The sequence below is a fragment of the Microcaecilia unicolor genome, chromosome 1 (assembly GCF_901765095.1).
Source record: "Microcaecilia unicolor chromosome 1, aMicUni1.1, whole genome shotgun sequence".
NCBI classification, from domain to species: Eukaryota; Metazoa; Chordata; class Amphibia; order Gymnophiona; family Siphonopidae; genus Microcaecilia; species Microcaecilia unicolor.
This window is the reverse complement of record NC_044031.1, coordinates 451609739-451634538: the sequence shown is the minus strand read 5'-3', so window position 1 is coordinate 451634538 and position 24800 is coordinate 451609739. Positions and strand designations below refer to the sequence as shown.

General features: G+C 46.9%; 1 protein-coding gene across 2 annotated transcripts in view; it reads right to left on the bottom strand.

Moving 5' to 3' along the window:
- The window catches only part of ROCK1 (Rho associated coiled-coil containing protein kinase 1), a 523306-nt gene that overhangs the window by 170185 nt on the left and 328321 nt on the right, over positions 1–24800 (bottom strand). For both annotated transcript variants that reach the window (XM_030212894.1, XM_030212901.1), the window contains one exon: positions 6655–6839. In XM_030212894.1, coding sequence (XP_030068754.1) covers positions 6655–6839 — 185 coding nt within the window. The remainder of the gene's footprint in view (positions 1–6654; positions 6840–24800) is intronic.

The window sequence follows — 24800 nt, the reverse complement described above, 5'->3', positions numbered from 1 at the left end:
GGGGAGGGGAATTAACCCAGCTCATCCCCACACAAGTGGGGGAGGGGAATCCGTCCAGCTCATCCCCGCGGAGCGGGGGAGGGACACCACCCCGCCGATGCGGGGGGATCTGGCTTATCCTGCAACCGCGGGAGGAGCTGACTGACCTTAACACCGCCGAAGCGGGAGGGGTACAAAGCTGCCCTACAGCCGCACGAAGCGGGAGGGAGCGCCGGCAGAATTTAGGTCTCAATCCAGCCCCGTAAAACGGAAGGGAGAGGAATGCAGCAGCTCACTGTAACACAAACTCGTCTCAACTCTTGAAGAATCCAATTGAAAAAACTTGAACATGAAGTCCTCCTGAACAGCAACTGAAGACTAAACTTGAACCTGAAATGCAACCAGAATATAAACAGTACAGTACAGATATATATGGATTGATCAGCTATGATTAATGGAAAGAAAATTATCAGGTATGATACATAATTTTACCTTCCATATCATCATGCTGATCAATCCATAGACTGGTGGGATGTACCGAAGCAGTACTCAACCAGGGCGGGACATTGAAATCCCTGACCGCAACACTGAAGCTCCAAACCGGGCCTCCGCCCGAGCAGCCACAGTCAAGCGGTAATGCCTGGAGAAGGTATGGGCCGATGCCCAAGTTGCCGCCTTGCAAATCTCTTCCAAGGAGACGGACCCGGCCTCTGCCATCGAGGCCGCCTGAGCTCTAGTGGAGTGAGCCTTCAGCTGGATAGGCGGCACCTTCCCCGCGGCCACATAAGCCGCTGCAATGGCTTCCTTGACCCATCTTGCCACTGTAGGCTTAGCAGCCTGCGGACCCTTAAGAGGACCTGCAAACAGGACAAACAGATGATCCGACTTCCGGAAATCATTGGTCACTTCCAAGTATCTGATGATGACTCGTCTCACATCCAGATATTTGAGAGCAGAGTATTCCTCTGGGTAGTCCTCCCTACAAAAGGAAGGGAGACAGAGCTGCTGATTCACATGGAAGCGAGAAACAATCTTAGGCAGGAAGGAAGGCACTGTGCGAATAGTCACTCCTGCCTCAGTGAACTGCAGAAAAGGCTCTCGACATGAGAGCGCCTGGAGCTCGGAAACTCTTCTGGCTGAAGTGATAGCCACCAAAGAGACTGCTTTCAACGTCAGGTCTTTCAGAGACGCCCTTGACAAGGGTTCAAAAGGCAGCTTCTGCAAAGCTCTTAGCACCAGGTTGAGATTCCACGCAGGCACCACTGAGTGCAGAGGAGGGCGCAGGTGACTAACTCCCTTGAGAAAACACACAACATCTGGCTGCGAAGCCAGGGAAGCACCCTTCAGGCGGCCCCTGAAGCAAGCCAGAGCCGCTACCTGGACTTTAAGGGAACTGAGCGACAGGCCTTTCTCCAGACCTTCTTGCAGGAACACCAACACTGAAGAAATTGGAGCAGTGAAGGGAGAAAGTGAGCCTGCTTCACACCACGCTGCAAAGGTACGCCAAATCCTCGCGTAAGCAGTAGAAGTAGAGCGCTTCCTCGCTCTCAGCATAGTGGCGATGACCTTGTCTGAGAAGCCCTTCTTTCTCAGACGCTGCCGCTCAATAGCCAGGCCGTAAGACCAAAGGGGGAGGGATCCTCCATCACCACGGGACCCTGATGCAACAGTCCCTGCTCCGCTGGCAGCCGCAGAGGACCGTCCACTGAGAAACTGATCAAGTCCGCATACCAGGGACGTCTGGGCCAGTCCGGACCCACCAGGATTACCTGGCCCGGATGCTTTGCCACCCGGTCTAGCACCCTGCCCAACATGGGCCAGGGCGGGAACACATAGAGAAGCTCCTGTGTCGGTCACTGTTGGAGAAGAGCATCTACTCCCAGAGATCGAGGGTCCCGTCCTCTGCTGAAAAGCGCGGCACTTGGCAATTGGCCGATGACGCCATCAGATCTAGGCTCGGCTGGCCCCAGCGCTTCGTGATTTCCAAGAACGCCTGAGCCGATAACTGCCACTCTCCGGGATCCAAGGTATGGCGACTGAGAAAGTCCGCCTTGACATTCATGACTCCGGCAATGTGGGCCGCCGACAGCTGTTCCAGGTTCGCTTCCGCCCACTGACATAGATTGATGGCCTCCTTGGCTAGAGGGGCGCTCTTGGTACCTCCCTGGCGGTTGACATAGGCCACAGCCGTGGCATTGTCCGACAGGACCCGTACTGGCTTCAACGCCAGTACCGGGATGAACTCCAAAAGCGCCAACCGAATGGCTCTGAGTTCCAGGAGTTTGATAGACCACTTTGCTTCTGCAGGAGACCAGAGCCCCTGCGCTGTCCTTCCCAAGCTGTGGGCTCCCCAGCCCGTCAAAGAGGCGTCCGTCGTGACGACAATCCACTCCGGGGTCACAAGAGGCATCCCTGCAGACAACTTGTCTGTCTTCAGCCACCAGCTCAGCGCCTTGCGCACTGCTGGGTCCAAGGGAAGGCGCACAGCATAATCCTCCGACACCGGAGTCCAGCGCTGCAGCAGAGAGTGTTGTAGTGGTCTCATATGAGCCCTGGCCCAGGGCACTACTTCCATCGTGGCCGTCATAGAGCCCAACAGCTGCACATAGTCCCAAGCCCGAAGCGGAGAGGCTACTAGGAACTGGTCCACCTGAGCCTGAAGTTTGACAATCCGATTGTCCGGCAGGAACACTCTGCCCACTTGGGTGTCGAATCGAACTCCCAGATACTCCAGGGACTGAGTCGGGCGCAGCTGGCTTTTCTCCCAGTTGATGATCCACCCCAGGGAGCTCAAAAGAGCAATCACCCGGTCCACAGCTTTGCCGCACTCTGCATAAGAGGGGGCTCGGATCAACCAGTCGTCCAGATAAGGATGACTTGTACTCCTTCCTTTCGCAGGAAGGCCGCGATGACCACCATTACTTTGGAGAAGGTCCGCGGAGCAGTAGCCAACCCGAACGGGAGGGCTCTGAACTGGAAGTGTCGGCCCAGGACTGCAAAACGCAGAAAGCGTTGATGAGGAGGCCAGATGGGAATATGCAAGTACGCTTCCTTGATGTCCAAGGATGCCAGGAACTCCCCTGCCTTCACTGCCGCTATAACAGAGCGGAGAGTCTCCATGCGAAAGTGCCGAACTTTCAAGGCCTGATTGACCCCTTTGAGGTCGAGGATAGGCCGTACAGAACCTCCTTTCTTTGGTACCACAAAGTAAATGGAGTAACGTCCCTTGCCAAGCTGATTTTCTGGCACCGGAACGACCGCACCCAGGCGGATCAGATTGTCCAAGGTCTGCTGCACTGCCACAGCTTTGACCGGAGACTTGCAGGGAGAGAGTACAAACCCGGTCTCTTAAGGGTCGGCAGAACTCTAGCTTGTAGCCGTCTCTGATGACTTCCAGCACCCAAGCGTCTGAAGTTACCCTGGTCCACTCGCCCAGAAACGAGGACAGGCGTCCTCCAATCTGCACTGGGCCATGGACCAGGACCCCGTCATTCGGTACTAGACCCTGGGGGAGGACCGGAGGGCGCACCTCCGGGACGGCGGTCTCTGCGAAAGGAATGCTGCTTGGGGAGAAGTTCCTCTTGAAGGAAGAGGGGGCAGAGGAAGCCCGACTTGCCCGGGCGGTACCGACGGGCTTCCTGAAACCGTCCTCTGGAGTTACCGGGGCGAGCACTGGCCCGAGCCCTGACCTCTGGTAACCTCTTGCCCTTAGACGTGCCGAGATCGGTCACAATTTTGTCCAGCTCTACCCCAAAGAGCAGCTTGCCTTTAAAAGGCAACTTAGCCAGGCGGGACTTAGAGGCATGGTCAGCAGACCAATGTTTCAGCCAAAGCCAGCGCCGCGCAGAGACTGTCTGAGCCATACCTTTAGCCGAGGCTCTCAAGACATCATACAGTAAAGTCTGCCAAATAAGCCAAGCCCGATTCCAGGGCCGGCCAATCAGCCCTCAAGGAAGGATCCGAGGGGGAAGCCCGCTGCACAATCGTCAGGCACGCCCTGGCCACATAGGAGCCGCAAACTGAGGCCTGCAAACTTAAAGCAGCCGCCTCGAAGGACGACCTTAAGGCCGCCTCCAATCTTCTGTCTTGGGCGTCCTTTAGGGCAGTGCCACCTTCCACCGGCAACGCCGTTTTCTTAGTCACCGCAGTGATTAAAGAATCCACGGTAGGCCAAAGAAAGGCCTCCCGTTCACTTTCAGGCAAAGGATAGAGGCGGGACATAGCCCTAGCCACTTTGAGGCTCGCTTCCGGGACATCCCATTGAGCCGAAATTAAGGTGTGCATGGCATCATGCACGTGGAAGGTTCTAGGCGGGCGCTTCGTCCCCAGGATAATGGCGGAGCCAACAGGGGCTGAGGGAGAGACGTCCTCTGGAGAGGAAATCTTTAAAATGCTCATGGCCTGCACTAACAGGCTGGGCAAATCCTCTGAGCGAAAGATCCGCGCTGCAGAGGGGTCATCCGCTCCATCCGAGCGGGAACCCGTCTCCTCCAAGGAATCCCCAAAGGACCGTTGGGAGAACTCAGATACGCTGCCCTCATCTACATCAGAGGAGACAAAGTCCTCTAAGGCCTGGGAATCCACCCGAGGGCGTTTACTTCCGGGGGCCTCAACCCCTTCATCGGACAAGGGAGAAGGGGCAGCGTTTTGCATAAGGAAGGCCTGATGCAGCAGCAAAATAAACTCGGGGGAGAAACTCCCCAGACTGTGCACTTCAGCAGCCTGGGCCACAGCCCTAGACGCACCCTCAACCGGCGCTCGCAAGAGCGGGGGAGAAACATGCTCCGCATCCAAGATGGCATCCGGTGCGACACTCCGCGAAGGAGCCGCGCGGGAAGAACGGCGCTTAACTTTAGCCGCTTTTTTGCCGTCGCCCAAATCAAGGGCGGCCATGGCATTAACGTCTCCCAGCTCAAGGGCGGCCCAAGAAGAAGCCGTCCGAGCAGAATGGCCGGCCAAGATGGCGGAGGCGAGCAGCGGGGGATGGGCGTTTATGTCGGGAAAAACCGCCGCACCGGAGGAAGACCCGGGACACTGACCGGCCTCCAAACTGACACCCAACAAGGGCGAATCAGACTTTAAGACCCCCGCATCCCTGCTAGAAGCGCACACGCGGTCCGGGGAGCGATTCTTCGCGCCCTCGCCCTCTGACGCCATAGGCCACGTGGAGATTGATCAGGGAACCCCCTGCCCGCTATAAAAAAGGTAAAAATTACCTGCTTCTCGCTCCGAGCTGTAACGAACTGGTGTCCCAGTGAGTAGCTGCAATAAACGTTTAAATAAACGCCCTTAAGGACGTCCAAAAATTATTATTTTTTTTTTTTTAACGGAGCCAGCGGGAGGGGGGAGAAAAGGAGGGACCTGGCGCCACCAGGTTTGCACTTGCTCAAGAAGAGCCCTCAACCCCAGGTACTCAACAAAACCTAAAAATTAGGCTTGGAGACCTAGCCAGAGCTGCTGCTGTGTGTGACCACCACCTGCTGAGATAGAGAACATACTGAGGAGTTTCCGGCAGCACATGACCACATATAGGGAGGCAAAAGGATTGCTCTCTATCTCCACCTGCTGGTAGATGGACACAACCCACCAGTCTATGGATTGATCAGCATGATGATATGGAATGTACCTTTATTTCACTGTTCAATAAAAATTGTTTCAGGTTAAAAAAGTAGATTTCAAGTTATTTTTAAATACTATCTGGTGTTTTACCATATTCAACTACAGGCACTTCCAAGCCTCTCTCCCATAAAACACATCTCATTTTTGCTAGTTCAGACTACAGACCTATCTTCACAAAGTAACTGTATACTTCAGTCAAATTTGTGCTGTTAAATATCTATCTTTAATTTTTAAAATTATACATCTGTACCTTAATGTGAAATGCCTGGCTAGGAGAGCACTACTGTATCTTTATCAGGATCTATACCTCCACAGACCGCCACAGTGGTTCCTAATTATTGTGTCGCAACACATTATCGCCTTCCCTCCTCCTACCCCACCTCTGCGTCACCACCTTCACTTCCATCTCATTCTCCTTAGCATCACCATCTACCCTCTTGGCTCACCACCCTCTCTTCCCTCCCACTTACCCCTTGATTCATCACCTCATTATCCAGGGCCCTGGTATCACACTTCCTTTCCCATCTGGAATCATGTTCAACTGGCAAGAGAAGGTAGGCAAGTAGTGCTTCTTATGGATGCTGCATCCTCCTCTGCCAGACTCCCCTGAAACCAGAACTGTGGAAAACTTGTAACTTTGTCAAACCCAACAGCTCCTTGTAAACTCAACTTCAAACAGAAGTGGGTTTTGGGAAGGCAGCAAGCAGCAGGTAAGCTGTGCAGTTCAATGACTCACCCTACCAGCCTGAGGCAGGGGATGTAAGAGGAGAGATGGATCAGGACTTTGACACTAGTAGTTGTGGCTGTGACTCATCCCCATTTTTCAGGTATTTTGTCTCACAGTTTAATTAGTACTTCTCATTCTTTTCTTAAAATCACATGTGTTTTCTATCCAAACTTTGCTTTGTTCCAAAAACAAACATGATACATGCCTGCTTCATTCTAAAACTGGATCAACCTAATTGAGAAAAGTAAATTTCAGCTGAAATCATAACGGAACCATAATAAATTATGCATCCATGGAAACAAACAAGAGTAACCCTGATGGACACTTACTTGGTTAACTGACCAAGTTCAAATTCCAATAACCTCTTGGCTTCTAGTAAAGTATTGACTTCATGTTTCAGTTGTTTCTCTGAGCCCTTCAAGTTGTCTGCCTCAGCAGCTTGCATCTTTAATTCATTCTGTATCATCACCCGCTTATTTGTCTCTTGTTCAAGATGAAGTGTTAGATGTTTAACCTGATAATTGAAGACAATTAAAATACAGGTATAAAACAAGAGCTGGACACGGTGGACATCAAGATGCCTGTTGCAGAAATGGACCAAGTAATCTACATCTAACAATACTTCAAGAACAGTTATCTGATATTTATTTTTATTTAAACTGTGATATACCACCAGGCTGGACAAGATCACTTGTTTTACCGAAAAAAAAAAGATTTTCCCAGTGTGCCTTCCCCAGCCCTTTCCCCAAAAATTATGATTTTTTTGGATGGCTCTTCTCGTCACTGAATGTCTGTTGAAGGTGGTCAGTGATTGAAATTGGAACATTAGTGATGGCCAAACACTGACGAGAGACAAATATTGAAATGACAAGGTGGGAGCGGGGGACCTAGAAAGCACACAAGGTGACAGATGCTTTTCTCTATATTTGAGGACAGTCTATGGAAGCTTAATCACACCTACGATTATTTCTTCACTAGGGCTCCAAACAATGAACAAAAGAATAATATTCAAAAGGATGAAAAATGCAATTGAGTGAACTGGCCAATTATTACAGAGAGGCAAGTGAGGCCTACAAGAACATGGCTGAAATGGAGGAATCACCATCTAATGTTGACCAGACTGCTAAATGCTATACAGAGCCTAATGTGTGAGATAAGGGCACTTAAAACAAACCAATTTAAAAACATGCTTGGGATACAGAACTTAAATGCAGTGGTAAATAATAAACCAAAAGTAATAAATCATAGAACTGAGCAGTTAACACAGTGCCCCCTTCATTCTGTAACAGGTCACATTACATTTAAACCCTATTTGCGCTCTTATATTTATGGAATACTTCATGTGGGTAAGTGTACGCTTAAGTGCATAAATGGCAAGTACTGCACCTAACTGCTAGTTTGTAATTATGTACTCAAATGGCTTAGTGTAATTGCAAGGGGGCAATTCACAGGGCAGGGACATGGGCATGTCTTAGGCCCGGCCAACATTTATGTGAGCTACTTATAGAACACTGTAAATTTCACGCATATATGCTGCATTTAGGCATGTCCATTTACACCACTCGTAGATCTAGCATAAATGTGCACACCCACATTTGTCAACTAAATTTTGATGCCCTGTTATAGAATTGCTTCCTTTGGATCTGAATTCGATATATGGGCATTGGGGGCTATCAGTAAGTTAACAGACCTAAGAAAATTGATTCAAGCCCTGCAGGAGACGATGCTAGACAGATCCCACAGATGCACTTAATCAAATTCTGAAGATCCCTGAGAAATCTGAAAATAGAGATATGGGTAGCTTTACAATAATGATTCTGATGAAAACTTTAAAATATGACAGGTCCACACCAGAATTATTTTTGAATTGATTGTGTGCACAGGACACCACATGAACAGTGTCCAATAGCAGGATAGCTAAAATGTATAATCAGGCAACATCTACAAAACATCTGTGGTGGCCCCACAGCTTTCTAGCACCCCCTTCCAACCTAGGCACATTCTCTCCCTTCTTTCCTGTAGGCACTTTTTCTCTCTCTTCATTTCTCCACAGGCACTCTCACTCTATCCCTACTCTGCCTCTCCTCATCTCCAAGAAACTCACTCTCTCGGCTCTCTTCCCCCCTCCCCCCAACCCCTGGCACACTTTCTCTCAGTCCTTCGTCCTCTAGGCACGCTCTCTCTTTCCCTCCATCCTTTTACTCTTTTGGCACTGCTTTTCAGTCTAGTTTGCTACATCCACCAAACCTGACTCTCATGGATCCCTTCTCTTGTGTCAATTGTAAGGAATAAGAAGGCTTCCCTCTCCTAAGTCTTTCCTTACTACTACTACTACTTATCATTTCTATAGCGCTACTAGACGTACGCAGCGCTGTACACTTGAACATGAAGAGACAGTCCCTGCTCGACAGAGCTTACAATCTAATTAGGACAGACAAACAGGACAAACAAGAGATAAGGGAATATTAAGGTGAGGATGATAAAATAAGGGTTCTGTACAAGTGAATAAGGGTTAGGAGTTAAAAGCAGCATCAAAAAGGTGGGCTTTTAGCTTAGATTTGAAGACGGTCAGAGATGGAGCTTGACGTACCAGCTCAGGAAGTCTATTCCAGGCATATGGTGCAGCAAGATAAAAGGAACGGAGTCTGGAGTTAGCAGTGGAGGAGAAGGGTGCAGATAAGAGAGATTTACCCAGTGAACGGAGTTCCCGGGGAGGAATGTGGGGAGAGATGAGAGTGGAGAGGTACTGAGGAGCTGCAGAGTGAATGCACTTATAGGTCAATAAGAGGAGTTTGAACTGTATGTGGAAACGGATAGGAAGCCAGTGAAGTGACTTGAGGAGAGGGCTAATATGAGCATAACGACACTGGCGGAATATTAGTCGTGCAGCAGAATTTTGAACAGATTGAAGAGGAGAGAGAGATGGCTAAGTGGGGTCAACTTCGACTCCTCTCTCTCCTTCTCTGCTCATATTCAGCAGACTGCCAAAACCTGTCGTTTCTTTCTCTATAATATCACCAAAATTTGCCCTTTCCTTTTTGAGCATACTACCAGAACCCTTATCCACACTCATCACCTCTCGCTTAGACTACTGCAACTTGCATCTCACAGGTCTCCCACTTAGCCATCTCTCTTCTTAGATCTGTTCAAAATTCTGATGCACGACTTACATTCCGCCAGTGTTGCTATGCACTCTGTTCACTGGGTAAATCTCTCTTATCTGCACCCTTCTCCTCCACCGCTAACTTCAGACTCAATTTCTTTTATCTTGCTGTACCATATGCCTGGAATAGACTCCCTGAAGTGATACATCAAGCTCCATCTCTGGCCATCTTCAAATCTAGGCTAAAAGCCCAACTTTTTGATGCTGCTTTTAACTCCTAACCCTTACTCACTTGTTCAGGACCCGTATTTTATCATTCCCACCTTAGTAATTCCCTTTTCTTTTCTTATTTGTCCTATTTGTCTGTCCTAATTAGATTGTAAGTCGAGCAGGGACTCTCTTCATGTTCAAGTGTACAGCGCTGCAGATGCCTTGTAGCGCTATAGAAATGATAAGTAGTAGTACATCATGTTCTAATCCTAAACAGTGCACACAAACTACATGATGGGTCCCATGCACTGCACAGCTGAACAGAAACCCCAGGTTTGCTCTGTCAAATCTTATAGGAGTAACCTAATGGTTACAGCAATGGACTGAGAGAACCAAGTAAGCCAGTTCAATTCCCATTGTAGCTACTTGTGATCTTGGGCAAGTCACTTAACCCTTCACTGCCTTAGGTGCATATAGAGTGTAAGCCCTGGAGAGCAAGGAAAATACCTGCTGTACCTGAATGTAACTCACCTTGAGATAAGAAGAAAAATTCATGACCTAAAATCAAAATCCCTTCCTTTTCTATAACTTTAGTGATTCACTTAGGTGAGATCAGCCGAAAGTGTAGCTGCATTATCCATGGAGACAGGTTGTTTTTGTTATCCCTTATTTGTCCTGTCTGTCTGTCCTGAATTAGATTGTAAGCTCTCTTGAGCAGGGACTGTCTCTTCTTCATGTTCAATTGTGAAGTGCTGTGTACGACTGGTAGCGCTATAGAAATTATTTGTAGTAGTAGTATTTATAGCACATATGATCTAAAACCTGTCTTGGGGATGCAGAAGTCCATCAAGCTTTCAGGTTATCTATAATGAATATGGGGGCAGTGTATGCAAATCTATCTGATGAATTCTTACTACAGATATCCACTGAAATTCCAGTTATGATTAAATATGTTCGTAAACCTAGACCATGTAAATGGTCCCCTATGGCAAGATGCCTATTAGACACTTCTCAATCATTAAACTGTTTAATTGAAACTATTATTACCTCTAGGTCCAAAAGATTTTATGTTAGTAAAAAGAGGCAAAAGTTTTCAAACTTAAGGCCTTTACAATGCTGTTTGACATATGCTATTTTTTCTACCTCAACACTAGCACCTTGTCTATTTTAATGCTTGTTCTTTAAATAACAAATTGTTATTGCACATGATCTTATTCAGGATTCTGATCTTGACCTTGTTTTTATAGCAGAGACCTGGCTGAAAGAATTTGATAGTCCAATTTTATCTCAGATTTGTCCTTCAGGTTATAGTGTTCTTCATCAATGTTGGCAAACAAGAAAGGAGGTGGGTTAGCTGTTATTTCTAAATTTTTTAATTTACAGTTACTTGAAACTGAATTTATTTCAGGGCTTGAATTAGTTGTTTTTCAGTTAACTGATGACACTACTAATTTTTCTAATTCAATTGAGTTTGTTTTTATTCATTGCCCTCCACGTTTGTGGTCAAAAATACAACAAACTATTTGATATAGTTTCTTATTACTCTTCTTGATTTTCAAGACTAATTTTGCTGGGTGATTTAAAACCTACATTTGGAGAATGATACAGATAACAATGTACAACAATTAAACACCTTTTTGACCTTGCTGCAGTCGTCTAATTTTACACCACCTCAGACCCATATTAAAGGTTATTCTTTAGACCTTATAGTTTCCAATTCTTTTTATGTTATATCAAATACCAATTGGCAATTGGTTTTGTGGTATGATCACTCTTTGTTGATGTTTACTTTAAATATGTCTAAAGAGCACTCTATCTCTAAATTTGAACCTACGTCGACTAGACAAAAGATAGAAAATGAATTGTTTTGGCAATCTGTTTTTGATACTCTGTTTTACAACTTATCTGATCTGAGTCATATGTTGTCTAACTGGAATTGTTCTGTTTTTGAAGTATTACACAGGATCATGCCTTTGAAGGAAAGGACTAAAATTATTAGAAAAGGGAAAATTAGGTTCTTACCTTGGTAACTTTCTTTCCTTTAGTCACAGCAGATGAATCCATTAACTGATGGGTTATATCTGCCTATCAGCAGGTGGAGATAGAGAACACTGAAAAACCACAGTGACCTTGGACAGCTAGCCCCTTTTGCCTTCAGTATATGAAACTTCCAAAGCAACCCCCCCCCCCCCCCATCCGGTCACATGGGTCTCCATACCACTCCCAGCCACATAGGTCTCCCTTTCTCTGTAGCCCCCTCTTCCCAGAAAGTCCAGCACACCATTCCCCGTTGCTCCTCTCCTCCCATAAATCCAGCATACCTCTGCCTTCCCCAAATCCAGCACTGTTCGCTACCTTTCTTCCTGCAAGTCCAGGATCACCGCTTCATTCTCCTTCCCCCGCCGCCACTACAGTGCTTACATCTTACATTTTCGGGCCGTCTGCTAATCACACAGGCAGGCACTCCAGGGCCTTCCCAGTCTGCCGTGTCTGATCCTCTTTGATGCAACATCTTGTTGCAAGGGCTAGACGCAGCAGAGGGAAGTCCATGCAGTGCCTGTGTGAATCGTGACCTGGATGTTTTTGCTTTGTTCCATTATGACAGAAAAACGTCCAGGTTCTGGGAACATTACACTACATTATAAAAAGTCACACATTCCGAAGTCACCCACTGGAGTTCTGAATAGATCACCAAAGCAAGGAAGACAGCCAAACAAACCCTGGGAATTTACAACTTAAACTGCATCAATGACTATTCAGTTTTAAAAGTTATTAATAATTTCCTAAAAGTCAAATAATTCCTTGTTTCTCTAATATAAGCAGGGAAAAAATTCCAGACAGTTGGAGCTTGAAATGTATAACTTGTGGAAAAAATAGTCTTGTTTTTCAACTTAATAGGATCAGGAAAATGAAGACACAAATAATCTCACCCCCGACAAGCTCCCCTGTGATTTGGACACACTGCAGATGACCTGCATAGAAAAACGTCTTAAAATTTTGTTTCAAAAATAGAAATTTGGACACTTTTGTAAGAAAAGCATCCATCTGCTATTTTTTGGATGTTTTTCTGTTTTGAAAATGAGTCCCGTGGAGGGGCATAATCAAAAGGGGCACTCAAATTTTGTTGAGGACGTCCTTGCAAAACGTCTCGATGGAGGGGCGGGGAAACCCGTATTATCAAAACAAGATGGACGTCCATCTTTCGTTTCGATAATACCGTCGGGGATGCCCAAATCTTGAAATTTTGGTCGTCCTTGAAGATGGTCATCCCTAGACTTGGTCGTTTCTGATTTTCAGCGATAATGGAAACCAAGGACGCCCATCTCAGAAACGACCAAATGCAAGCCCTTTGGTTGTGGGAGGAGCCAGAATTTGTAGTGCACTGGTCACCCTGATATGCCAGGACACCAACCGGGCACCCTAGGGGGCACTGCAGTGGACTTCACAAAATGCTCCCAGGAACATAGCTCCCTTACCTTGTCTGCTGAGCCCCCAAACCCCCCTACCCACAACTGTACACCATTACCATAGCCCTTACAGGTGAAGGGGGGCACCTAGTTGTGGGTACAGTGGGTTTCTGGTGGGTTTTGGAGGTCTCGCTGTTTCCTCCACAAACATAGCAGGTAGGGAGGGGGATGGCCCTGGGTCCGCCTGCCTGAAGTGCACTGCACCCACTAAAACTGCTCCAGGTACCTGCATATTGCTGTGATGGACCTGAGTATGACATCTGAGCCTGGCAAAAAATATTTTGAAAGATGTTTGAGGGTGGGAGGGGGTTAGTGACCACTGGGGGAGTAAGGGGAGGTCATCCCCGATTCTCTCCAGTGGTCATCTGGTCAGTTTGGCCACCTATTTGTGCCTTGGTCATAAGAAAAACAGGACCAGGTAACGTCGTCCAAGTGCTCATCAGGGACGCCCTTTTTTTCCCATTATGGGTTGAGGATGTCTATGTGTTAGGCACGCCCAAGTCCCGCCTTCGCTAAGCTTCTGATACGCCCCCTTGAACCTTGGCCGTCCCTGCGACAGAAAGCAGTTGGGGACGTCCAAAATCGGCTTTCGATTATACCGATTTGGATGACCCTGTGAGAAGGACGCCCATCTTCCGATTTGTGTCGAAAGATGGGCGTCCTTCTCTTTCGAAAAGAGCCTGATTGTGTACTAAATTACTGTCCTTCATGTTTACTGGAATATTCTCCTCCAAGTATTATGTTATGAATTAGTTCTCTAGTCAATACAATTTTACAGACAGGTCATTTTCCTAAAGAGGTCATTTTCCTAAAGAGCTGGGATGGATAGCACTTACCCCAATTCTAAAATCTAGTAATTTGGATATGTTGTCACCTTCCAGATTCCAACCAATTGATAGTATACCGCAAATTAACAGAAGCTATAGTTGGAACAAGATTAACAGGTTGTTTGGATAAATTTTCTTCTTTTCATGATTTTCAGTTTGGCTTTAGAAGCAATCATAACACGGAATCACTGCTTATTGTTTAGTTAAGTAAGATTAGGTGCTTCTTGAATCACGATAATCATTGTTGCTCCAGTTTGAAATCTTGGGGGTATTTGATATTGTAGATCACGCTGTCTTACCAATCTTATAGATCCTGGTATTTCAGGTACAGTTTTATATATGGTTTAAGGATTTGTAATTGTAATTACTTTGCATTGAAACATGGTGAAAAGTCTAAGCCTTGGACCCTTGTTTGTGGAGTACCGGTAATGATCACCTGTTTCTCCTTATTTATTACTATTATGATGAGTAAGTACTATAATCTTGGTACCAGGAGCCCATTTGACTTCATATGCTGATGATATTTTCATTTGGCTTCCTGTGTCAGCCAGTCTAGACCAGTACTTCCCAAGTAAAGGCCTGGAGTACCCTTTGCCAGTCAGGTTTTCAGCATATCCACAATGAATAAGCATGGACTTGATTTGCATATACTGCCTCCATTATATGCAAATTTCTTTCATGCATATTCACTGAAGGGACTAAGTTAGCAGGTAACATCTCATTTCTCCTTCCTTTTAGTTTTGGCTGGGCTGATCAGTCCTCCAGATCAGTCCAGGCACTTAGGTGGAGTTCCATTAAACTTACCAAGCTAGCAACATGCTTTCTTGACCAGTTCTAGCTAGTTTAGAGAGCAAATTATTCAGTGGGAGATGCACAAAGGGGCTCTGTGGACTTTTTACCGCTTGTGGCAGCAGACAATGGGAATCACATGCTAATGTATTCAAATGAGCTGTTTTAGCCATTCAAATGTGCATTCCGAGGGATGCACAGCCGCTCCCCAAGCAATGCACAGAAAGGGCTGCCTACCTTTAGCAACAGGAATTTTACAGGAGGTCTGGAGCAGCTGTAGCGGAGCATATCTTGGGGATATGACTTTAGAACACCTGTCAAATCAGGAAACTTCCAAATTTTGAAACAGCAGCAATCATGTCCATGTGTAATGGGGGACCAACAAAAACCTACTCCAACCCAGCCAAAACTAAAACTGAAAGCCAAGATGGTATTCATCCCAGAGTGCTGAAAAATGAACTTGCTGAACTATTGTTAGTAATATGTAATTTATCTTTAAAATGAAGCATGGTACTGGAAGATTGGAGGGTGGTCAATGTAACGTCGATTTTTAAAAAAGGTTCCAGAGGAGATCCAGGAAATTACAGACCAATGATCCTGACGTTGGTGCCGGGCAAAATGATAGAGACTATTATAAAGAACAAAATTACAGAGCATATCCAAAAGCATGGATTAATGAAACAAAGCCAACATGGATTTAGTGAAGGGAAATCTTGCCTCACCAATCTATTACATTTTTTTGAAGGGGTGAACAAACATGTGGATAAAGGTGAGCTGGTCGATATTGTGTATCTGGATTTTCAAAAGGCATTTGACAAAGTACCTCATGAAAGACTGCAGAAGAAATTGGAGAGTCATGGGAAAGGAGGTAGTGTACTATTGTGGATTAAAAACTGGTTAAAAGATAGAAAAGAAAACAGTAGGGTCAGTATTCTCAAAGGAAAGGGTAGATAGTGGGGTTCCGCAGGGGTCTGTGCTGGGACCGCTGCTTTTTAATATATTTATAAAAGATCTAGAAATGGGAATAACTAACGAGGTAACTAAATTTGCTGATGACACAAAGTTATTCAAAGTTCTTAAATCGCAAGAAGATTGTGAAAAATTACAAGAGGACCTTACGAGACTGGAAGACTGGGCGTTTAAATGGCAGATAACTACGTAATACAAGCTTCTACATTAGGAGTTACCAATCAGGAAAAGGATCTAGGCATCATCGATGATATGCTGAAACCCTCTGCTCAGTGAGCGGCAGCAGCTAAGAAAGCAAACAGAATGCTATGTATTATTAGGAAAGAAAAGGAAAACAAAAATGAGTCCATTATGATGTCTTTGTATTGCTTCATGGTGCGACAGCACCTTGAATATTTTGTGCAATTCTGGCCAACGCATCTCAAAAAAGATATAGTGGAATTAGAAAAGGTACAGAGAAGAGCAACGAAAATGATAAAGGGGATGGGATGACTTCCCTATAAGAAAAGGCTAAAGCTGCTAGGGCTCTTCAGCTCGGTGAAAGGACGGGTGAGGGGAGATATGATAGAGGTCTATAAAATAATGACTGGAATGGAAAGGGAAAATGTGAATTGTTTGTTTACTCTTTCCAAAAAAAATACTAGGACTAGGGAGCACAAAATGAAACTACAAAGTAGTAAATTTAAAATGAATCAGAGAAAATATTTCTTCACTCAACGTGTAATTAAACGCTGGAATTCGTTGCCAGAGAATGTAGTAAAAGCACTTTGCTTAGCAGGGTTTAAAAAAGGTTTGGATAAGTTCTTAAAAGAAAAGCATAAAATGTATTGTACTATTTTGGGGATTTGTGGAGGAGTAGCCTAGTGGTTAGTGCAGTGGACTTTAATCCTGGGGAACTGAGTTTGATTCCCACTGCAGCTCCTTGTGACTCTGGGCAAGTCACTTAACCCTCCATTGCCCCTGGTACCAAATAAGTACCTGAATATATGTAAAACCGCTTTGAATGTAGTTGCAAAAACCTCAGAAAGGAGGTATAGCAAGTCCTATTTCCCCTTACATGTGACCTGGATTGGCCACAGTTGGAAACAGGATACTGGGACTGATAGACTTTGGTCTGTCCCAGTATGGCAACACTTATGATTCCGCTCCTCTGTCTTAAGAAACCCGCTCCAGCCCAGCCAAAACTAAAAGCGAACGCCAAGAGGATGGGGATTGTGCCCCTTTGTCTTACCGTTTGCTGCTGAAAGAGAAGGGTGGAACAGGAGAATCGCAAAATCTGCAACTTGCTAAGATAGCCCCCTACAGCTCAGCTCCCACTTAAGCCCATTCCCCATGCTGCAGTCTCACTGTTCAACTGTCTACAAGTCCACCATGGGTCAGGTGAGGACAGCAAGAGCTCACTCCAGCAGTTTTGCTAAAAATAAATAAATAAATAAAAATAATTTTAAAAAGCTACCCACGGCTTTCATACATGCAACTTGAATGAGTGTATGAAAGCCATGGGCAGCACACTGAACATACATACAGCATCCACGCTTGGCAATTGACTGTTCTGCGCCATGCAGCTTGCAACTGGCTTTTCCCCTACAGAGCTGCTCACTGTTTTTCCAAGCAGCTCATTTACATACAATTTTTTGGAGCACTGCTCAATATTTCTACCTTAGTAATTTTTACCAAGGTGGAAATAGTGAGTGGTGCTTTATGGGGACCTTTGTGCATTGGGCCTCTTAGATCTTACTGCTTTGGTACTTACCGGAATGCAAAGCAGACTACATGACCACCCGGCATATCTCCTGGTGTGGAATAAGACTGCTTTCTGCCTATGAGGCTGCCACACCCCTTGTGGAGAGTGCCTTGAGGGTATTCGGCACCAGATGTCCCTTGAGAAGGTACACTGGAATTATGGCCTCCTTAAGCCAATGAACTAAGGTCACCTTTGAGGCCACCAAACAGCACAACCAACATGTCAGAACACCAAAAATCCTCTGTTCTCCTCAAGTGCTCATGCAACACTATGCCAATGTCCAAATAATGTAACCAATTTTGTTCCTTATCACCTCTTGCCTGCCCCAAGACTAGAAATGCAACAGACAGATTAATACGAAAGGCTGAAACTACCTTGGCCAGAAAGGAAGGGAACCGCAACAACACCTTCTCCTCTGAAAACATAAGAAAGGGTGCCCTGCAAAATAAGGTTTCAACTCAGAGATCCTGTTGGCTGAAGAAATGGTCACTAAAAAGACTGACATCAAGGTAACATCTTTCAAAGTACTGTCCAGACCATCCTGCAAGATATCTAGAATCTCTGCAATGGAAGCCCTGACGGGCAAAAATGAACTCTCTTGGTACCACACTTCAAAAATATGCCACACATGAACATAGGTCAAGGACTTAAGACTTCCTACGTGACTGCAACATAGTGATCATCTCTCTTCTGCAGCTGTGCCCTATCAAGAGCCATTCTATACGTGAGAATGGAGATGGGTCTGGCATCCTTACCAGACGCTGCAACAGAAGGTCCTTCATCCCTTCAGCCATGACCTTCCTCCAGATCAATCAAGTTCCTGTACCATGGTTCTCAAGGCCAGTCTGGCACTATTAGGATCGCCAGCCTGAAAAGCGCTTCTATCCTCTGAATAATGTGACTGATCAAGGGCCATGGAGCCAAGGTTACATCAATGCACTGATGCCCTCTTTCTGCAACTGAAGAAACAGGTCACCTGTGCACTGGCCGCTGACGCTATTAGATCCATTTGGGGCTGCGGAAGGCCTCCTGCTCCAGTCTCTACTCAACTGGATCCAGAGTGTTCTGGCTGAAGAAGTCCACCTGCACATTACTTATTCCTGCCACGTGTGCTGCAGATGAGCTTCCACCAAGGACAGCATTCTCTGCCACTTCCAACGCTACAGTCTTCATGCTTCCTTGCTAATTCTCATAAACTAGTGCCTTTGCATTAGTCGGAGAGAACCCTCACTAGCTTGTCTTTGAGGACTGGCTGGAAGAATTCCAAAGTGAGTTGAATCATTCAGGTCTACAGTCTGTGAATTTGACTACCACTCCTCCAGTGGTGACCACAGATCTTGAGTTATGTGTCTGAGACAATGGGTTCCCTAACCTCTGAGTCTGGCGTCAGTGGCAACCATGACCTAATCTGGCAACTCCAAGCTCATCGGCTAGCCAAGCTGGCCTTGTGTAGCCTCCACCAAAGAATCTGCCTCGCCATTCACTTCAGAGGAAGCTGTACAATGAGGTCCTGACATTGAGGAGACCAGCGTGCAAGGAGGCCTGCTGAAGAGGACACATGTATGCCCTTCTCCACTGTACCACCTCCAAAGCAGCTGCCGCAGTCCCTAGGACTTACAGGTAGGCCCTGGCTTGAGGCACCTCTCACCTACAGAAGGGTGCAAATCTGATCCTGCAGCTTAAAAATTCTGGCCTCTGGCACAAATTGTTTCTTAAGTCATGTTGAAACGCACTCCCAGATAATCCAGAAATTGTGATGGAACTAGATGACTCTTGTTTGAGTTCACTATTGTTTATATGGGACATGCAGGTCATGAACCATAAAATAACTTTACAACAGTAACTGAGAATTATGAGCAAAGATAGGCCTCTGTGAACAGGCTATGAACAGGTTAAGAGTCACTGAGAAGTTAAATAATAAGAATTACACAGAACGTGAATCTCATGTTAGCTTGCCCTTCTGTTGGAGAGACAGGCAGATATGGAGTCATAACAGAGATATGTGTGGCAGGAGAATGAAGTAATGTAAGGGAAATTTGCTCTGATCACGAAAGCAGATAACAAAGGGATTATGGTAATGATGAAGCTGCAATGTTTTTTCATAACTAGTTTCGTATCTGAAGTGAACAGCATGAAAAGCCAGCCCTTCACCCTCCCGACTGACTGCCCACCCTGGAACCCTGCCTGCCCCAGTCCATCTCCCTACCAGCTCATCACTCTCCTGTCCATCTTCCTACCAGCTCATCACTCTCCTGCCCAACTGCTCACCTGCCTGCCTGTCTCCCAGTCCATCTTCCTGCCAGTTCATCACTCTCCTCCCCGACTGCTCACCTCAACCTGCCTGTCTCCCAGTCCAGCTACCTGCCCCGTAAACACCTCAGTTATCACTTATGGTCCCCACTCACATTCTATTCCTCGCCCTATCCCTCCCTAATCTTTTCCCCACACGAACTCACTGCCCAGCCATGTCCTCTCCCGTCCCACTCACCACTGCAATAACCTACCTACCCCTGTCCCCCACCATCCCTACTGACCTCCTCCTCCTTCCTAGCTCTCAACCTTCAACACTTCCTTCTCGTCATGAACCCTTCCCCATTCCTCTTATGCACATCCCGTCTTCGTCGCCCCACCTCCCCCATCCTTCTCCGCTCTCTCTTACTCCTTCTCCTGCTATCCGCGGGAGACATCAATCCCAACCCAGGTCCCCCACACCTGTCCTCGTCTCATCTATGCAAACGTTCCCGCAATATCTCCAATCTCATCTCCATTCCCCTCCTCCCCCCTCCTCCCTCCCCTTCTCGTGCGCCCTGTGGAACGCCCATTCAGTCTGCAACAAACTTCCCTTCACCCACGATCTCTTCATCTCCCATTCCCTTCAACTGCTCGCCCTAACTGAAACCTGGCTCACCCCTGACGACTCTGCCTCAATCGCTGCCCTATGCCACGGAGGCTATCTCTTCTCCCATTCGCCCCGCCCAGTTGGCCGCGGTGGCGGTGTCGGGCTACTACTTTCGCCCTCCTGCAGTTTTCAACCTCTCCACCTACCTCAGTCTCATTGCTTCTCATCCTTTGAAGTTCACTCCATCCGTCTATTCCACCCGCTGCCACTCAGAGTTGCAGTCATTAACCGCCCCCCTGATAAGTCCCTCCCTTCCTTCCTTACGGACTTCGATGTCTGGCTCTCCATTTTTCTTGAGCCCTCATCCCCATCCCTCATTCTTGGTGACTTCAACATACACACTGATAACCCATCCAACTCATACGCTTCTCAATTCCTCACTCTAACCTCATCCTTCAACCTCCAGGTGAGCTCCACCACCACCCCTACTCACCAATCTGGTCACTGTCTTGATCTCGTTCTTTCTTCTACCTGCTCACCCTCCAATTTCTGTACATCAGTTCTTCCTATCTCTGACCATCACCTGATCACATTCACACTTCATCACCCTCCCCCCTCAGTCCCGCCCAACTCTAACCACCACTTCCAGGAATCTCCTGGCTGTTGACCCCCCCCCCCCCCACCTTATCCTCTATTATCTCTGATCGCCTCCCTTCCATCATGTCCTCAGAGTCTGTCGAAAAGGCTGTCTCCACTTACAATGCCACTCTCTCCTCTGCTCTAGACACCCTTGCACCGTCTGTCTCCTGCCCCACAAGGCGTACTAATCCCCAGCCCTGGCTGACCCCTGGCACCCGATACCTTCGCTCCTGCACCCGATCGGCTGAACGCCTATGGAGGAAATCTCGCACCCATACTGATTTCATTCATTACAAATTCATGTTATCCTCCTTCCAGTCCTCCCTATTCCTCGCCAAACAGGACTATTACACCCAACTGACCAATTCCCTCAGCTCTAACCCTCGTCGTCTCTTCCCCACCCTCAATTCCCTCCTCAAAGTGCCCTCCGCTCCCACCCCCCCCTCACTCTCTCCTCAATCACTGGCTGACTACTTCCGTGACAAGGTCCAGAAGATCAACCTTGAATTCACCACCAAACCCTCCCCTCCTCTTCATCCCATAACCCACTCCCTCAACCAACCAACCCAGGCCTCCTTCTCCTCTTTTCCTGATATCACCGAAGAGGAAACCACCCATCTCCTCTCCTCCTCGAAATGCACCACCTGTTCCTCAGACCCCATCCCCACCAACTTACTTAACACCATCTCTCCTACTATCACCCCCCCTATCTGTCATTTCCTTAACCTCTCTCTTTCCACTGCAACTGTCCCGGACACCTTCAAGCATGCCGTAGTCACACCCCTCCTCAAAAAACCATCACTTGTCCCTCCAACTACCGCCCCATTTCCCTCCTACCTTTCCTCTCCAAGATACTTGAACGTGCCGTCCACAGCCGTTGCCTCGATTTTCTCTCCTCTCATGCCATCCTCGATCCGCTTCAATCCGGCTTTCTCCCCCTGCACTCGACAGAAACGGCACTATCTAAAGTCTGCAATGACCTACTCCTCGCCAAATCCAAAGGTCACTACTCCATCCTCATCCTCCTCGACCTATCCGCCGCCTTTGACACTGTCAATCATAACTTACTTCTTGACTGTCCTCCTTTGGATTCCAGGGCTCTGTCCTCTCCTGGTTCTCCTCTTATCTCTCCCATCGTACCTTCAGAGTACACTCTCATGGTTCGTCCTCCTCCCCTATCCCGCTCTCTGTTGGAGTCCCCCAGGGATCTGTCCTTGGACCCTCCTTTTTTCAATCTACACCTCTTCCCTGGGCTCCCTGATTTCATCTCATGGCTTCCACTACCATCTCTATGCCAACGACACCCAGCTTTATCTCTCCACACCAGACATCACTGCGGAAACCCAGGCCAAAGTATCGGCCTGCTTATCCGACATTGCTGCATGGATGTCCAATCGCCACCTGAAACTGAACATGGCCAAGACCGAACTTCTTGTCTTCCCACCCAAACCCACTTCTCCTCTCCCTCCACTCTCTATTTCAGTTGATAACACCCTCATCACCCCCGTCTCATCTGCCCGCAACCTCGGTGTCATCTTCGACTCCTCCCTCTCCTTCTCTACACATATCCAGCAGATAGCCAAGACCTGTCGCTTCTTCCTCTATAACATTAGCAAAATTTGCCCTTTCCTCTCTGAGCACACCACCCAAACTCTCATCCACTCTCTCATTACCTCTCGCCTTGACTACTGCAACCTACTCCTCACTGGCCTCCCACTTAGCCATCTATCCCCCCTTCAGTCCATTCAGAACTCGGCTGCACATCTTATCTTCCGCCTGGACCGATATACTCATATCACCCCTCTCCTCAAGTCACTTCACTGGCTTCCGATCATGTACCGCATACAGTTCAAGCTTCTCCTACTAACCTACAAATGCACTCGATCTGCAGCCCCTCCTTACCTCTCTACCCTCATCTCCCCTTACGTTCCTACCCGTAACCTCCGCTCTCAAGACAAATCCCTCCTCTCAGTACCCTTCTCCACCACCGCCAACTCCAGGCTCCGCCCTTTCTGCCTCGCCTCACCTCATGCGTGGAACAAACTCTCTGAGCCCATACGCCAAGCCCCCTCCCTGCCCATCTTCAAATCACTGCTCAAAGCCCACCTCTTCAATGTCGCCTTCGACACCTAACCACCACACCTATACTCAGAAATCTAGACTACACCAACTTGACATTTTGTCCTTTAGATTGTAAGCTCATCTGAGCAGGGACCGTCCTTCTTTGTTAAATTGTACAGCGCTGCGTAACCCTAGTAGCGCTCTAGAAATGTTAAGTAGTAGTAGTAGTAGTAGTAGAAAAAGTTGAGAGATTAAACCTTTTACCTTTTTACACCTTTACCATCCTCTTTCCTTGTCCATCATACCTACCTTCATCGAAATGACCACCTCTTTACTCACTCTATTACAACTGTATTCCATTTATGTTACTGTACACCTGATTTACGATGTAAGCCGCATTGAACCTGTTAATGAGTGGGAAAGCATGGGGTATAAGTGTTACAAATAAATAAATACAACTTTGGTTGCTGGGAAGATGTTTTTTGCAAAGTAGGATAACCTTTACTGACCTTACTTATGATAAGCAAATATGTTATGAAGAACTTTACTTCTTTAAGATAGAATTTACTAGAATATGCTGCAATATGTTAGAATTTTCTAGAATATGCTGACTTTGTACTTCCAATACTAGCCTATGAGAGAAAAGGGTATAAAAGGAGAATCATGGACAGAGCCAATCAGAGAACGTTTGTGTCCCGGTTGCTGTCTCATATGAGAATTAATTATATTATGTATTCTAATTGTAGTCCTGATTGGTAAGTGTAATAAACAATTACTGATTATTCTCATATTACTATAGCCTTCTGCGTCTTTCTGCCTCTCCACCTAGTGGCGTTAGGACCATAATCCCTGGAGTCCTGGACATTCTAGGTTACAGGTAACTAGTACCTTTATACCTGGGAGAGGGCAGAAAGATAAACACTATCCACCCCGGGGATTCCAGAAACTCCATCACTCTGGTCATCACTTGTTTGCTCTCTTTGAACAACTCAGTTCAGATAGGGATGCGTCAGAATCCCCTCCTTCCGTAAGGCCACTACTCTCACAACCATCACCTTGGAAAATGTGCAAGAAGGTGTTGCCAACCCAAACGGCAGGGCACAAAACTGAAAATACTGGTCCAAGATTGCAAAACGAAGGAACCTCTGATGATCTCATCAGATGTGCATGTGAATAAGCTTCTGTGAGGTCTAGAGAAATGAGAAACTCTCTGTGCAGCACTGCAATGACGACCTCAAGGTCTCTATTTGGAAATTGAGGACCCTCTGCTCACTCTTTTGAGGTCCAATATTGGTTGAAAAGTGTCCTCTTTCTTGGAACTACAAAATAAATAGAATAACTTCCAAAACCATGCTTTCCTTGATGAACTGGAACTACCACCTGGAGTTGAATCAACCTCCACAAGATGTCTCTGACAGCCCCCACCTTCCAACGAGAGCAACAGGTAGACTCTAGAAAAAGGTCCAGTAGGGGCCGCTCAAACTCCAGGGCATAACCGTTGTGAATAATGTCTAGCATCCACTAAACTGCTGTTATCTAGGTCCACCTCTGGGGTCCACTGGAAATTGCTCAACCTTGCGCCCAAGGCTGCGAAAGGATGGACCCCAACACCTTTAATGCGCCTCCTCGAGTCTCTTCTCTGCCACAGCGACCTCTGCGAAAGGCTTGGGTTCTCTGACAGAATGGTTAGTGCCAAACACCACGACTCTACCTGGATGGAAACAATGGTTGTCTCAAAAATGACTGTAAGCCAAAGCGGCACGAGTTGCTCCCTTGGGCCTATGCTCAGGGAGTAGGGGAACTTTAGACTCCCCCATACTTTTCACC